The 15,877-nt window shown below is 42.5% G+C and overlaps 1 protein-coding gene across 18 annotated transcripts in view; it reads left to right on the forward strand.

Annotated features, from left to right (window-relative positions):
- Window positions 1–15,877, forward strand: part of LOC118700163 (poly(rC)-binding protein 3-like) — a 500,974-nt gene that overhangs the window by 461,354 nt on the left and 23,743 nt on the right. For 14 of the 18 annotated variants that reach the window (XM_054516993.1, XM_036404537.2, XM_036404527.2 and 11 more), the window contains 6 exons: window positions 141–272; window positions 2,955–3,083; window positions 3,908–4,051; window positions 8,845–8,901; window positions 9,390–9,465; window positions 11,244–11,296. In XM_054516993.1, the coding sequence (XP_054372968.1) occupies window positions 141–272; window positions 2,955–3,083; window positions 3,908–4,051; window positions 8,845–8,901; window positions 9,390–9,465; window positions 11,244–11,296 (591 nt within the window). The remainder of the gene's footprint in view (window positions 1–140; window positions 273–2,954; window positions 3,084–3,907; window positions 4,052–8,844; window positions 8,902–9,389; window positions 9,466–11,243; window positions 11,297–15,877) is intronic. The other 4 variants (XM_036404572.2, XM_036404609.2, XM_036404623.2 and 1 more) reach the window with 3 other exon arrangements.

The raw sequence follows: 15,877 nt of genomic DNA on the forward strand, positions 1-15,877 counted from the left end.
TCCTTACCACAAAAGCCAGCCACAGCTGGTTGCACGCTCCCCAGGTCTGCACAGACAGCCTGGGCATTTGCTGTGAGCCCTTCAGTGCTCACCAGGAGTGACAAATCCCCTGCTAATGCTCACTGACACTGTGATTACAGGACATCAACGCTTCGATGACAAACAGCTCGGTGACAAGCAAACCGCCCGTAACACTGCGGCTTGTCGTCCCAGCAAGTCAGTGTGGATCCCTCATAGGAAAAGGAGGTTCCAAAATCAAAGAAATCAGGGAGGTAAGTCTTGGGATGTGTGCTGGGGACACTGGCTAGCTCAGCATCCTACTGCAGTGTGCCCTGCCAGCGTGACCCACCGTACTTTGCTGATCACACCAACATGAGCATGTGTCGACTGAAAAACCTGGAAAAGCCTTGGTCTGAGAGAAGCAGGGGGTCCAGCACAGCTGCACTTGTACTTTTCTTGGCACTAAAGACCACGTGTGAAATAGAGAAACAGCTTTACAGTGTATAAAGTCTTTCATGCACAATTAAGCAAAGCAAAGTGACAAATGGCTCTTCAAGTTTCTTTTCCAGCACAGATCCCTGCCCAGCAATACTCCAGGGATCACAAGTCAAAGAGCTGCAGCCATTTCCAAATTAGTTACCACCCCTACAGTCAGAGAAAAGCCCATGCAGCACTGGGGATTCCAGGCTAGTAGATCTACTTTCTAGAAAAGTGTGATTTCCATGCTCCTTCTCTGTTTCTCCTTAATGTCACTGGGCCACAGGTGACCTGATTTGATACATTCCAAACACATGCAAAATTTATTTTTAGTCCAGACTTTAGCTAGAGGTACTCATTGAGTGTGCTGGGAGCCACTTTTTTGTCTAACCAAAAAATGCGAAAAGTACCATACCGTGCCTGTTTTAACTCTATCATTCGTGACTGTTAACAATGTAGCACATGCCAAGCCAAAGATCTGATGTTTGTAATCACTCATACAAGAAAATCAGGTACATGCTCAGATACATAGAGAAAATCTAAATAGGAAATTTTAGAAAAATTGATTGTTATTCTGGAGGAAGTGACAATATTCCTTCTAAATTTGAATTCATCCCAACATGTGGTGAAGTGTTGAATACTAAGATAACATGTTGATCAATTTTTTAATTTGCCTGTGTCAAAACAAAAGGCTTTTGACAGGCTCTACAGAGTTGAAACTGTTTTTTTTAATCTAAAATGTGGATCCAAGACAGTAGGTTTTAAGGAGCTTTTAGGTTGATTTCTTAGTTGTGTTAAAATAGAAGCAGGCATGAGTGTGAACTGTGTGCTAGTGATTGCTTAGCTCTAGGTTTTACAGCTGTCTATACTTTGGATTTTATATTAAAAATATTAAAAGTTATGTTGGTAACATCACTCAGAGGACTGTGGGAATGTGCCCAGGACACAGGTTTTTAAAGGTGAGATTGGTCTATTGGCTACATTAAGTGACTGAAGTGATTATCCTGGTGAACACAGTTTCAGAAGCAATTGCCTGTGGTCTGGTATAAGGAAGTAAAAGGATAGTTTTTGGCCAAATAGGTGTTTTGATAAGGTTAATGTAGCAAGAAGTCACACTGCACATCTTCCTAAGCATAAGGATAATGGACAAATTATTACTTGCTTTTTGCTATTGATAAATGACCAAAGTCAGAGAATAAACAATATTAGCACTGGGAGTAAATGCATAAATGCCTCTGGTACTTGGCAGTCTTTTGCACTGGATGTACAGATACCCAGGAATGTACATTAAAAAGCAAATACTAGGAAAGAGGGGGAAGTCAAGGAGCATCCAGCCCAAGATGTGATCTAATTTCATCATCACATAACACACTTAACAGTTGCAAAAGGAGGGGTCTTTTGTGTTCAGTCATGCACCCAGAAACAGTAGGGTTGCAGTACTATTTTTGAGATAATATTATGAAAAAAAAAGAAAGTAAAAGCATGAGGGATTGATCAAATTACGGTGAAATTCCAAAGTCTGTTATGGGGCATGGAATTGATACTTTGGCCTTTAAACAACACTAGTGAACAGAAGATGAAATCAGTACATTAATCAGTCTTTGGAAGGGATAACACGTGTTGTGTATAACTAGCAGGAAAACAAGTTAACTCCTTGCTGGCTGATACAAAGTCAATGGTTACTGAAAATACTTGTATTTTAAAGCCCAAATACTGCATTGCAATGACAGTCAGGAATAGATCTTTTGTGCAATATGTTAAAGAGCTTATTCAACATCAAATGCCTGGGTTTTTCTCTGATGGCTGAAAAGGTCTTCCGTGTTTGTGTAATAATGTCAAGGGTTGTTTGGGCCTCTTTTTTTTTTTTAAACTAAAACACACTAGTGCCAAGATCAAATTTAAAAAACAGTACAAAAAAAAACCCCAAAAGTGGCTCATTACTTTCTTGGTTTCATTAATGAGCTAAAAGTTAATTTAATCAACACTAATTATGATTTAGAAGTGCTTCTGTACCATATAACATAAGGAAGCCCTGAATTTCAACGAGAGACACAAGTCAGCCATCAGTAGATTAAAGAGGCATTTATCAGTAGATTAAAGAGTGACTCGTTTGATTAGCCAAGCTTCTTCAATTTTTGGGCTTTTTTCTTCTTATTTTTTATTATTGAAGAGTACTTCATATCACCCTTTTCACTTTTTAGTCAGCATTGCAACTGTCAGTCTTTGAGAGGGTTAAAATGCTTCTCCTGAAGTTCAGCTCTCACCTACTGAGGACTAACCTCCTGGGGTGGTAGTGTTGGCAAGCTGGCTTGAACAGCCAAATCCATGTCCAGGAACTACCAAACATGCTCCAGCACATCCAGCAAAGAAAGGACAAAAGTTTAGGGGTGCACTCCCTCTGTTGTCTCAGTGAAAGACTGGAGAGGTGCCATTGCCTGCATGGCAGTGACAGTGTCTTTGCTCTGTCTCTGCTCAAGTCCACAGGAGCCCAGGTGCAGGTGGCAGGGGACATGCTCCCCAACTCGACGGAGCGCGCGGTGACCATATCCGGCACTCCCGACGCCATCATCCAGTGTGTGAAGCAGATCTGCGTGGTGATGCTGGAGGTAAGCGGGCACCCTGCGTGTCCCTTCTCACTCAGGAGATGCTCAAACACATTATTAATAATTGTCAATTGCCATGAGTTCCCCTGGGGTGCTGCCTGCCCTTCCTGTGCCAGGGATTTCCAGAGGCTCTGTTAAACTCTGCTTTTCCTGGTGTTTGAGAGCCTCTTGCAGCAAGGTTTAGCAAAGGCTGTCATGACATTGTTGAACAACAACCAGGTCTAGCTCAGAGCTGCAGTCATTCTGAAAGAAACACATTTTCTATTCTGATGTAGAATAGGGCAGAAAATATCCAGATCTTGTTTAAAATAGAAATAATTCGGACCAGCGGGGATTTTTTGCTTCCTTAGGGTCAGGTCATTGCCACAAGAGCAGTAAGTTTCATTTTGATGGCAGTTTTTTAGCCCTTAGATTAAATGATACACAAAATAAATTTATATTAAAATCTGGGCCTTTTAGCCCTAGCTGAAAATGCCCATAATTTCCAAGCCATCGACCATTTTCAAAATTGTGCCTCTGTTTCATGAAATGCCTTAACATGCTTAATGAAGCTTCATAGCTTCATCTGACAGTGGCAGTAATGTAACCACGGGTGTCACCATTCCCTCTTTTGGCCATGCACTCAGGTCCTCAGCTCCTCCCTTGAAGCCCAGACAGGAGGCCTCTAGCGTGCTTTTGGTCTGAGGGGGTGGAGGGCAGGGTGGGCTGGGCTGGGTTACCTGCATGCCTTGTTGCCTGAGGTGACCAATATTTATAAAAAGAGACATCTTTTTACTACATGCTCTGCTTTGTTTTACATTTTGACCACTTTGTGTTTTTGTCTGCAGTCCCCACCCAAAGGTGCCACCATCCCCTACCGTCCCAAACCTGCCTCTGCACCTATCATTTTTGCAGGTGGCCAGGTAAGAGCAGACACCATTTTGGCTTCAGCTGGAAACCACACCGTCCTGGCCCAGCCTCAGCCAGCGCCTGTTAGTTTTCAACTTTTACTCTTTCTTGCCTGGTATAGTATTGATGTGCTTTGTCTACTGTGTGCGCTTAACCGTTTGCAGGACAGGAGAACACTGCATTGCAAACTTTACACAAAATTGTGACGACCTGGTATTTTACCAAGATTTAACATTGACTTCTGTAATTAAGAAAGGTGTGCCCTTCTGCAAATTGAGAGGTGTCCAAATCAGGAGCTCATTGAGTGGGGCAGCTCTACTTATTGTAGTAGTGGGTTTTTGGTTTTTTTCCTTAACTTGCAGCTTCACTAGCAGTATCAGCAGTTTTGTCAATTTTCAGAGATGATGAAACAGCGGGACATTTCTGCTAATGAAAAGTGTAATTTTTCTCTCATAGTTTTCATACTTTTTGGGACCAAATAGTGATTTTTGCAGTAAGGATTTACACACACATAATTTCCATTGCTTGTAGTCCCTCGGGACCAAGTAGCAATGGAATTCCGAGGTGGCTGCAACTACTGACATGCAAGTGTAGACCTTCCCAGCAATGGTGTGGAACAGCCTGATTGATAACACAAGAACAGCATTCCTGTTTCTTTTTTATGTAAAGAAGTTTTGATGATTCCTCCTTCACCTTAAGCTGTATCATTCAGGCTATATCTCATCTGCCTTTAAAAACCCACATGCAATTGGTTCTTCTGTGTCTTTTAGTAATGTCTGAAATGGGTCTGCAGTGTGTGACAGAGACATAGCAGGAATGCTCTGCCATCACCCATTGCAGGGGGAAGGCAGCTTTCTCTGAAGAGACAATGATGAACGGAGCTGATAAATCCCCTGAAAACGCCATGGAGGGGTCACAAGGGGACCTGTGTAGCCCCCAATCTTCGAGCAGTGGTGGAGGAGTGAGATGCTACAAGCTCTGCCTAACTCAACGGGAAATGGACCCCATAAACCCAGCTTAGAGGAAGGCAGAGATCTCTCTACTCAGGATTAACATATGTAAAGCCCCTCTGGCAGCAAGGCACCCCCACCCAACCAGATCTTTTCCCCAAGGTGATGCCAAGGTCTCTTTTTAAGCAATTACCCAATTACTTGCACAGTGTAACATCTGCAGGCAGGTCCCCCCTCCCACCCCATCAGCCCTGTCGAGGTCATCACCCTGTCACAGGGTGTGGGGCTGATGGCACAGACTGTGTCCCACCTTGGGCAGCTGGAAGCTGGACATGGAGGTCCTGGTGGGGCTGAGTGCCCAAGGTGCTGCTGGCATTGTTGGTGTGAGGACCTGTGCCACCACAATCTGCTGGTGTGTAAGGAAGCTCCTGCACAGGAGCACACACCTCCCAAGCATATGCCAAAATGCTTCTGACAGCCCTTGTCTTGAACTGTCTGATTGTTTTTGTCTCAGAGTTTCACTTTCTATTCTCTAATGATTTGTTCTGATGTATATCCGGATTTTTATAATCTGGATGTAGTAGCTTTCATCATGTTTGAGCCTACTTCTGTTACTTTTTGTCATCAGAATAAGAAATCTGCTTCCTTAGTGACCAAAGTTGAATTGAAATGTAAAATAATGTGCCAGAAACTGGTCTATGACTGAAAGTTCAGAATAATTTACTCCATATATGTAAGTTTACACTGCAGTGCTGTCCTTTAAGAAATATTTGTGTGTATGTATATATGTATATGCAGCAGCCCATTCTATCAGTGTTGTAATTCCCACTGCCTTCAAAGGCTGTATATGATTACTCAAAAGCATTGAAACTGTTTGCTAGAGGGTGCTGAGCAGTTTGTATAAATAATTGAAAGTATCCTATTTTCAGGTCTAATAGCTCTTGTCACCTTCAGTTTTATCAGTTAAAAAAGTGTTCTCACTTTTCTAATGCAACCTTGTTGATGTGAGAAAGAATGTAAGAGGCAGACACCTTCTGTGTGCTTTGAATTTCTGTGTGCTCTGACTAAACAAAATCTTTAAGAAAATGCTTAAGGTGTATTTGGACACCAGTTTGGAAAGCCACTTTAACCAGGTTTCATTGGTGGAAATTAATACCAAAAATAAAATTTTATTAGCACTGTTAGTTCCATTCAACATTTCAGCTAAGCTATCAGAAGTTATTTTTCTATTCTAAATTACATCATGGCTATCTTTGTTTGTTTAACACTTAGTAAAATAAGTAACATTAGCTAAATATAATCTCTAGTTTTCCTTAGGAAGTTGGGGTTCTTCCACTCTAAGTATTGCTTTTAATTTTCTTGTGCTTCTTTGATACTGCATTGCATAACAAAACTAAAAGGAAACTGAACACTGCCCTGCTCTTCTCCTATTGTTATTTAGCATGTGCAATGGTTAAATTGGACATTTCTACGCTGTGTGCTACATCGGTGGTACTCAGAGGGTGCAGCTTTGCTTTATGAATCTCACCATTATGATGGTCTAAATTGAGGGAGATGTGCAGACCAGGTCATCCCTGCTGTTACTTACATCAATAGGGAAGTTGCCCTTGACTGTGATGGAAGCAGATCCATAGCCCATGTGCTCAGTGGAACATTACAGGACAGATGGCTCAATAGCCTCTAATCAGGCTTGAGCTCAGCAAGCCCCAGTCCTCAGCCCCAAAACCACATGGTTCCCCTGACAAGGGCCAAAGCAGACAGACACTGTTTTCTTAAGCTAATTCAATCAAATGACCTCTTGGCAGTCTAAGAAATTAAAACCTTTCTTTTTCTTTTTTTTTTGGCTTCTTGTTTTTGTTTTTTTTGGGGGGGGGCGGGTTTGTTCTGGTTTTTTTGGGAGGTTTTTTGGTTGTTGTTTGGTTTTCTTTGGTTTGTTTGTTTGGGTTTTTTTCACTGGGGAAGAAAATTGAAAGCCCATCATGTACATTCTGGTTTGATGGTTTTCATGGACTGCCTGTAAACTACAAGTAAACCTGGTCTGAGCACTGAATGTTCATTGGTTTTGTTACTTCTCCAGTTTTTTTGCTTCCTCCTATGTACACATGGAAGTATGAGGGAGCAGAATGATGAGGGAAGGGGTGGTTTCTATTAGGTTTGCTGGTGACTTTTTTGTGATGGGTTCTCGCTGGTTTGCAGACCACTGCTTGGAAAGCAGCCGTGTAAAAGATGTTCTCTCAGCTGGGTTTGAAGTACAGCTGAGACCAGAAAAGACACCTGTGACCCAGCGCAGAGGCTCAGACACCAAAGCATGGTTTCCAAACCCACTGTTTGCCCACAGACCCAGCTGTAACCTCCGTGAAGCTGCTGCTGTGCTTGGCTGAGCACAGAGCACCCCCACCACCACCACTCCTTCCCACTGCGGTTGTCCTCATTTAGTGAAACAGTTAAACAAGTTTCACTTGCTTGAATACATGTTTCCTTTAGACCCACTGATGACGGTGATCACTTGTTTTTGTGGAATGGAACCTTTCCTATTTATATATAACTCATCAGTGATGCCCATCCCCTATAGATGCACATGCATGTTTGCCCATGAGCCTCCCATTGAGCCTGGTACACAGAGTTTTCTCCCTGAAAACTGCTCATGTGCATAATGTTTTCCAGATTATGGCCTGGCTTTATAACTAATTTAAAAACTAAATTAAATGTTTCTTCTCCAGAAGGGAAATTCTGCTGCAGAAATGTGCATCATGCAGTTGAGACATTAAAGGTTTTAATATCCGGACTCCATTAAATGAATTGTTTTATCATTTGCAGAGGATTCATTACTTTCTAAGAGGTCTTTTGTCAAATAAGCATTTTGCAAACTAAGCTAATCAGCTCTGTTCCTGTTTATAATTCTCCCACTACAAATATTTATGTTATAATTTGTCCTTCTGCTTTCCTGCCTGTCTAAGCACAAGCACATTAATTTTTTTCTGACATGTCATTCCTTTCATACATAATAGAAAGTCATACACTCTCTATAGTTTTTTTTTTGTAGGCCACTGCATAGAGTTGAACAGGACCAGCAGGAGAGACAAAGGGCTGTGCTAACTGGTGCCAGGCATGCCACCATATCCGTCCTCACTCATGTGTTTTTTTACCCCTACGCCTCACCCCAGTACTGCCAGAAATTATGCCAGAAACTACATCCCTTGCACTGCTTCTGTGGTGCAGAGTGGCTGGATTTGGAGAGAGGATATCTGGCTTGCTGTGGAAGACCACCCACCATGCTGGGGGTTTCCATGATGCTTCTGTCTCCAAACTGGCCTGCTGGCCCTGTGCCCAGGCACTGCAGGACAGGCTGCCATCAGCACACAGGCTCAGCACGGCAGCCTGGGCATGAACTCCATGAGATGCCCCGTGAGGTATCTGTGGCTGTCCAACGAGGTGTCTCAGAGCTGGCTGGCATGTGGCCCTGCACACATGTGGCAGTCAGAAGCTGGAGGACAGGGCAGGGCATCCCCTGAGCAGGCCTGTCCCCTCCTCACTGTGCCTCTTGCTGCTCTGGCATCAGCATCTCCCCAGGTGCCTTGGTGTCACTGGCCACCCCCTGTGCTCCTTGACCCCCTCCATGTCCTCAGCTCTCCTCCCAGCAGACAGAGCTGGACTAAAAGTGAGCTCCTGAGGGCCAAGAACATCAGAGCTCGGGCAGTGGCTCTTGGGGTTCTCTGCTTGCAAGGGGTACATGGGCAGCCTGACAGAGACCTTTCTGTACCGTGCCAAGGGTTATCAAGCAGCACAAGACAATTAAACCTCACTCAGTGTGGAAAGCAATGCAGGTGGCATTTGCTGGGGGGGCATGAGAAGCTTTTGTGATGAGAACAGGAATGCTGCTTGTCCCACCTGACTAACCCTGTCTTAACTGTGCTTGTTGTTCCCAGGCGTTCACGATTCAGGGGCAGTATGCCATCCCTCATCCAGACGTGAGTCCAGCACATGTAAATTATTCCCTTTTTGCTCCTCTCCCTCTTATTTGTTCTGGGCAGCATTTGCTTTCTACAATAGTTAGCAATAAAGACACGGCCTAAGGACACCTTTCCTGACCAACATGGTCTCTAGCCAAGTGTTAGCCCAGCTGCATCTCTTACCTTGTGTAATAATTGCTAGAAAGTACAATGGCCCAGGAACAAATGACACTTATCTTGGTCTTTTTGCATGTGATATATTTGAGTTCTTTTAATATGTAATTCTACAGTAATTAGTTAATATTAACAATAGCCATTACATGTAATAACAGTAGAGATGTCATTTATAACCAGTTTGTTTTGGTTTTTTTTTCTCTACGGTAGATTAGAATGATTGATTAAACCTTTTATTTTTCAATATAATTTTAATTAATCCAGTTTTAGAACACGTAAGATGGTTTCTCTGCTCTGAAATAATTCCATTTGATTGGTTAGTTCTAATTTCCCATCCTGCCCTGCAGTTGACCAAGCTTCACCAGTTGGCTATGCAGCATCCCCCCTTTACTCCCCTTGGGCAGACCACCCCTGGTTTCCCTGGTACGTACCCATGACCCCCTGGGGATGTCCTTCTTCTTAACAGCTTTGTTTCCCGTGGTCATTACATCATTTTAATAATAAATGTGGTCAATGACCAGCAATCCTTCTGTTTTTACACATTAATCTCTCTTCTTCCCTCCCGTACCTCTGTTACCGTTCCTTTCATCATTACTAAAACGTGCTTTGTTTGTTACTTTTATTAATCACAACTGCTTCATTTGTGCCCTTGGCTAAAAGCCCGAGTTTCTTCTGTTCAGTCCTTGCAAAGTTATTGTGGACCATACAGTATGTACCAGTTGGTTCTGAGGGAAGTGCCTGGGAGTGCTTTTTGTCCATGCTTTGGTGACATGGATCAGAGAGAAACAAACATGGGAAAACAGTTTGTGCTCATGGAATAGAAACACCAATTAAAGACACCATGGCATGCTGAAAGTTGAATTCTTGTAGAGCCAAATGTCTTGAGAGCATCTGCAATCATCACTGCTGGGACAAGTGCCTCACTTCCTACTAGATAATGTAGACATAGCTACAAAATGTGATGGAAATTTAGTTAAGGACTTAAAATTTGCTCCCTACTTAATAAAGCTGAGGGTGAATTATTGATTGAAGAGTGAGAAGTCACTTAAGCCTGCAAATGAACATTTATACTGTGCTTCACAACATACACACTTGGCATCTAAAAACTTCACAGAAGTGCATCTGTACTGGTACATGCTTTGTATGGCAAATAACATTTTATCACATACATCACAAATTCTCTGAGCAACTTGACTACTTGATACTCAGTGTGAAACAAGCTTGTGCAATTCATAATTGAATATAAACAAATAAAATTAGTCACTTTTTTATAGAATATTTATTTTTTGTATATTCTAGTTAGAAATTACTGGTTTTGGCATGTCTTCACAGATAATAAACACCAAAACAAAAGAAAAGAAGATTCATGATATCAAAACATACTTTTGTTTCTTTGTGATGTATCTGATAAAATACCTACAAGTAATACTAAATGGCCTTTCCTAGCTTTGTATTTTCCTTATTCTTGTCATTAACATCCTGCTCCTTAATCTTTTCCTGGTTATATTTGTGAGATGTACGTTTCTGTAATGTTACTGTGTGTTAGAACAGTAATTCCATTTTTCCTGAGCATTTTCCTTTTGTCCACCCAATTTACAAACAAATGTATGTAGCTTAGAGTACTTTGTCCATTGCCCTTCCAAAATTACCCTTCCCAACATTTCTTTAGCAACTAATCCCACATATAATTTCCAGATTTTCTTAGGTTAATTTCTTTGTCCTTATTTTAATTTTTTTTGTTATTTTTCATGAACATGTACTTTGTTCAGCTAATTGTTCATTTGACATCCACTTTAATTTTCCATATTCTAGAATTCCTAGTAGACAGGTCCAATTTCAGCCATACATTAATTTCTCAATTGATGTGTTTAGAACAAGCTTTGGAGACTTATTTTTAGAGGAAACCCTTCATTTTCTAGAAGCTTTTTGTGATGACTCTCTGGAATCTCATGTGACATTTGTTGCTTTGATGGGTTAAAGGTTAATTAAAATAAGACTCATTTAAAATTAGCCCAGCCCTCTGAGTTTTGCATCCTTTGCTTTCTTTTCTGTTTCACTATCAGTTCTCTATTTTTCTTCGCTCTTTTCTCTTTTTTTTTCCCTCTCCTTTCTGTATGTTTCCTTCTTTAAAATTTCATTTGTTGTGTCTTACCCTTCTTGCAAACAGCTGGCGTAACATTTTCCCTCTGTCCCCTGAATAGGACTGGATGCCACTACTCCAACCAGTTCCCATGAACTTACAATTCCCAATGATGTAAGTGGACCAATAGTCCGTATCTCTTTCTCTTCTCTTGCTCCTCTGCCACCAGAGGGGACGCCTCTGACCTTTGGCTGATCTGCAAACACCAGCCCCAGGATAAACTGTGCAGCACTCAGTCTGTGGGGAGGGGCCTGAGGGGTTGGTGAAATGCTGGATGGCAGGGCAGGAGTGACTGTCCCCTCTTGTGCCCCTTGGTGACAGTGCCACGAGGCTTCACTGGCTTCAGGAAAGCCTGGGCTCCCAAAATTCATCTCTCAGGTGGCACTGGCACGGGTGGTCTCAGCAGAGGGGCCAAAGGGGGTGGAACAATGTGCAGCCCTGTGTGCTGTGTGTTGGGCTGGAGTCCTCCATGGCCATCTCCACTGAACCCCACATTTACCCAAGATGTCATTTTTCCTGAGCCAAAAAGCTTTGGAAATGTAAAGGTGCAGTATAAGGGTTTATTTAAAAAACAAGGGCTAGTAACATTCCTGCTCCAGCAGCTCTGGGTTGGTTGTGATCAACAGGGCCAGCGTCCATGAGCAACATGGTGCTGAATCTTAAAACAGTTCAAAATGCCCAACTGATATGCTGGGCATCACATAAAAATGCCTTCCCCTTTAATTTGATTTCATTGCAGACAAGGTTGGGGTCTTTTTTCCAGTTTCATTACAAATGAGTCACTTGGAAAATGGAAGTATTCCCCTCAGTAAAAAAAGCTTTGAAGCATGGGTGGGATCACAAATAGCAATTATATTACTTAAGAGATACCTACAATATTGTGCAAGCCCTATTAAACTCAGTGGCAATGATTTACAGTAAGAAAAAGATACAGAACCACAAAGTGGAGGTGTGAGTGCTGTGATTCATTAAACTTTCTGTTACGTAAAAAATTCCCTGCTGATTTATCAGTTCCTGCTTTGCAACCAAATTCATATTAAATTGAGAAATTTTTAGGAGCACCTTCTTTATCCTTACAGCACAAGTTTCTTAATTTCCCTTTCAGACAAATGTTGTTCTTGCCATCAGAGTTGTAAATCCAAGGTCACTCTTCTGACTTATCTTCTTTTGGGGTTCATGGCAGAAAAAGGGAGGGAGAAAGTTGGCCCTGGGTCCTGTAGTGCCATACAAAATTTTTTAAAACCATCAGTTTCTCATCCATGAGGTGTGAAATGCCCAGCTCAGCACTGTCCATGAACAGCAAACACAAATCTGCCCGATGATTCTCATATAAGGTTTTTATGGCTACACAGTGCATGTCTTGCTGTTGCTGCTAAAGGAGCAAAGGCAAGGCTAAAATGGGGTTAGGCTTAGGAAGAGCCTGCAGGAGCTCTCCAGGTGGTGAGAGGGAGTTCTGATGTGTGTATGGTGTCAAGGTGTGCATTAGAGGACCAGAAGGTCAGTGCTGCCACCTGAGCCCTGTGTGCTCCTATCTGTGTGTGCATACCCAGGGCTGCAGAGCAGAGGGAAGAACTGGCTCTTGTCCTGTCAGGTAGCAGGAGCTGCTTGGGAATTTCACAGGTGCCTTCCCTGGGGTCTCCCAGTGTGGCCATGCATACTGGTGCCCCATGTCCCCATCACAGCTGCACTAGGGCTGCTCTCCAGGCAGCCCAGTGCCAAAAATGTATTTCTTCTTGTCAGCACTGGTGTGACCAGCAGGACCAGGGCAGTGAATGTTCCCCTGTGCTTGGCTCTGGTGAAGCCACACCTCAAATGCTGTGTTCAGTTTTAGACCCCACAGTTCAGGAAAGACATGGTTCAGAAATTGAGGTGCTGGAGCAAGTCCAGAGAAGGGCAATGAAGCTTGTGAAGGGTCTGAGCACAAGTCCCATGAGGAGCTGCTGATGGAGCTGGGGTTGTTCAGCTGAAGAGAGGAGGCTCAGAAGGGACCTGATTGTTCTCTCTAACTACTTTAAAGGAGACTGTAGGTGAGTGGAGGTTGTTCTCTTCTCCCATGTGGATGATAGGAAAAGAGGAAGTGGTCTTAGGATGCTGCACCAGAGGAGGTTTAGACTGGGTATTAGGAGAAATGTCTTCACTGGAGGGATGGTCAGACATTGGAACAGGCTGCCCAGGGAAGTGGTGGATTCACCATCCCTGGAAGTGTTCAAAAGGACAATGTGGATGTGGCACTTGAGGACTTGGCTTAGGGATGAAATGATGGTGCTGGGTTAATAATTGGGCTTCATGATGTTAGAGGTGATTTACAACCTTAATGTTTCAAAGAGAAATGAGGATATGAGGGAGACAGAGAGAAAGGAGGCAGTGAGAGAGCAGGGTGGGAAGGCACAGGCACCATCAGTCAGATGCTGTGTGTGGAGGGAGGTCAGGGTGGGACAGGCAGCAGCAGCTGTGCACAAAGCCTGCGTGGGCAATTCAACTTTGCTTTCCCAATAAGCATCTCCTAGTCCCAGTTTTGATGGACAGGCTGTCAGTGTGGCACAGGGATTGTTTATCTGGCTGAAGGTGAAGGCAGGTGCAGGCCCTGGCATGGAGTTGCAGGGCAGCCCTGAAGCTGCCTGGGGTTTGTCCCCTGCCTGCTCCAGCTCCAGGGATCCCCTGTGCTGCACGCGTTCCACAGCTTCATTACCATTTGTACTTATCTGTGTAAAAGTCCAGCACACATGAGAACACCATGAGACCTGCAAATACCCACATGCTCTGCAGCTAGCAGAGAAATCAGTGTATAGCTACATGTGCTACATACTTTTATATACTTTTAAAGACCAAGATAATGATAACCATACCTCAGTAAGAACATGATTGGGCAAAATCAGATATAAAGACAATGACAAGATGGGAGTTTAGCCTAATGTACAGCAAATAGATATTAATACCCTTTTACAATCACTTCATATTAAAACAAATTTTCCTCATTCCCTCTGGCATTTAGGCAGTGACAGAAATTTATTTTTCTGTTATTAATAATTTCTGTAAAAACATCATGCTGCTTTCTTCATGCAATATGCTGGCAATTGCAATTAACCTGTTGCTCAATAACAAAGAGATACTGGAGAACAAAAAAGTTTACAGAAAGTTATTTTTCACATGCTAAAAGCTGAGGCTTCCCCTCCAAATAATGAATTCAGAACATTTGCTTTTCTAGGTTTTTTCATAACTTCTGTGTAACTCCAAAAGGAGAATAAACAGGACACTTCTCCCAGTCCATCTCAGAAGTCACCTTGGTTTTTATAGTATCTCATTTTGATCATCAAAGCCTCTTACAGGGGCATTTGATTGCCTTTCTTTCCTTGCTGGGATCTTGTCTGTCCTTCCACTGCTGCCCAAGTTACACAGTATGTTTCACCTAAATCCCAGAATAAAGGGGCATAAACAAGTCCTTAAAAGAAAGAAGAGATTACACCCTTGAGTGTAGATAACAGATGTCTTAAGATTTCATAAGTCAGTACCCCAAAACATCCATTGGGAGTCAATGAACAGACCAATAATAATTTAAAAATCCATCCATAAAAATTAGGCACATTTTGCATATATGTGGGAGAGGCAGGGACAAGCAACAGGAAAGCAACTTACCCCACAGAAAGCACCAAGAACATTTTAGGGCAGCTGTAAATCTGATCACTATGCCATAGAAGCAGAAGTGTCAATCCATCCAAGATGGATATGGGAGACTTGAAGAATTGCCTTTATTTCCCTATGGTACCTCCAGTACTTCCCTGCCAATGAGTGGGACCCACATGTGGAAAATGTTCTCGGAGCAGCCCACGTTTTTTCAGTTTTCTATATGGCTTAGTGCAAAGTCTGTGCAATTATTATGGTCCAGATTTTGCATTGTTGTGGCAAGGTAATTTCTTAACATTATTATTGTATTGTTCTTAAGAGATAGAGTATTTAGGCATCTTTTTCCAGGCCCTGCTGCAAGTTCGTAAAGAACTATAATCTGCCTCAGGAGATATTTCCCCCTATAGAGTACTCTGCCCCAGACCTTCTAGTTAAAAAACAGAAAACAGACCAACCCAAACCTGAAACTAAGAGTTTCAGCCTATATCTTTCTGAAAAGAGATTGAAGAGTCTCATTCATGATGAGCACCTGCTTGCTTAACGAATGCAGAGGCTTTGCCAAAGCAAATGGACTGGCTGTGTTGGCAGCAGGGAACCAGGGGGATCCATGAGTACCTGTGGTCAACCCCTCTGCTCCTGACAGCAGATACCAAGTTACAGAGGCTAATTCTTGGTCCTTTTTACAACACTGCATTATAAGAAAGGAAACTGATTCTTTTTCACCAGTGTTTAAAATCTTCATGTCATTTCCTGTGGTAGTCAATGCTCTGCAGCATTGAACTCTTTTATTAGACTCTGTCAGTGCTTTAGGATTACAGGAAAAATTTATATATATATATATTTTAAATATATATATATGTATATGTAAAGCATTTATATTTAGCATTATGGGGAAAATAAAATAATGGAAGAGAGGTAGCTGAACCAGAGATGCCGTAGCATATTGGGAGAAACTATCAGCATCAGTAATTTGGAGGTGGGACGAATTATAGGAGACCTTCAAATCCCACCCTTTAAGAGTTCAGACTCCTAACTCAGTTCTGTTTCCATTTGTGCCAGCAGAACTTTATCAAA

This window comes from Molothrus ater, chromosome 1, assembly GCF_012460135.2.
Source record: "Molothrus ater isolate BHLD 08-10-18 breed brown headed cowbird chromosome 1, BPBGC_Mater_1.1, whole genome shotgun sequence".
NCBI classification, from domain to species: domain Eukaryota; kingdom Metazoa; phylum Chordata; class Aves; order Passeriformes; family Icteridae; genus Molothrus; species Molothrus ater.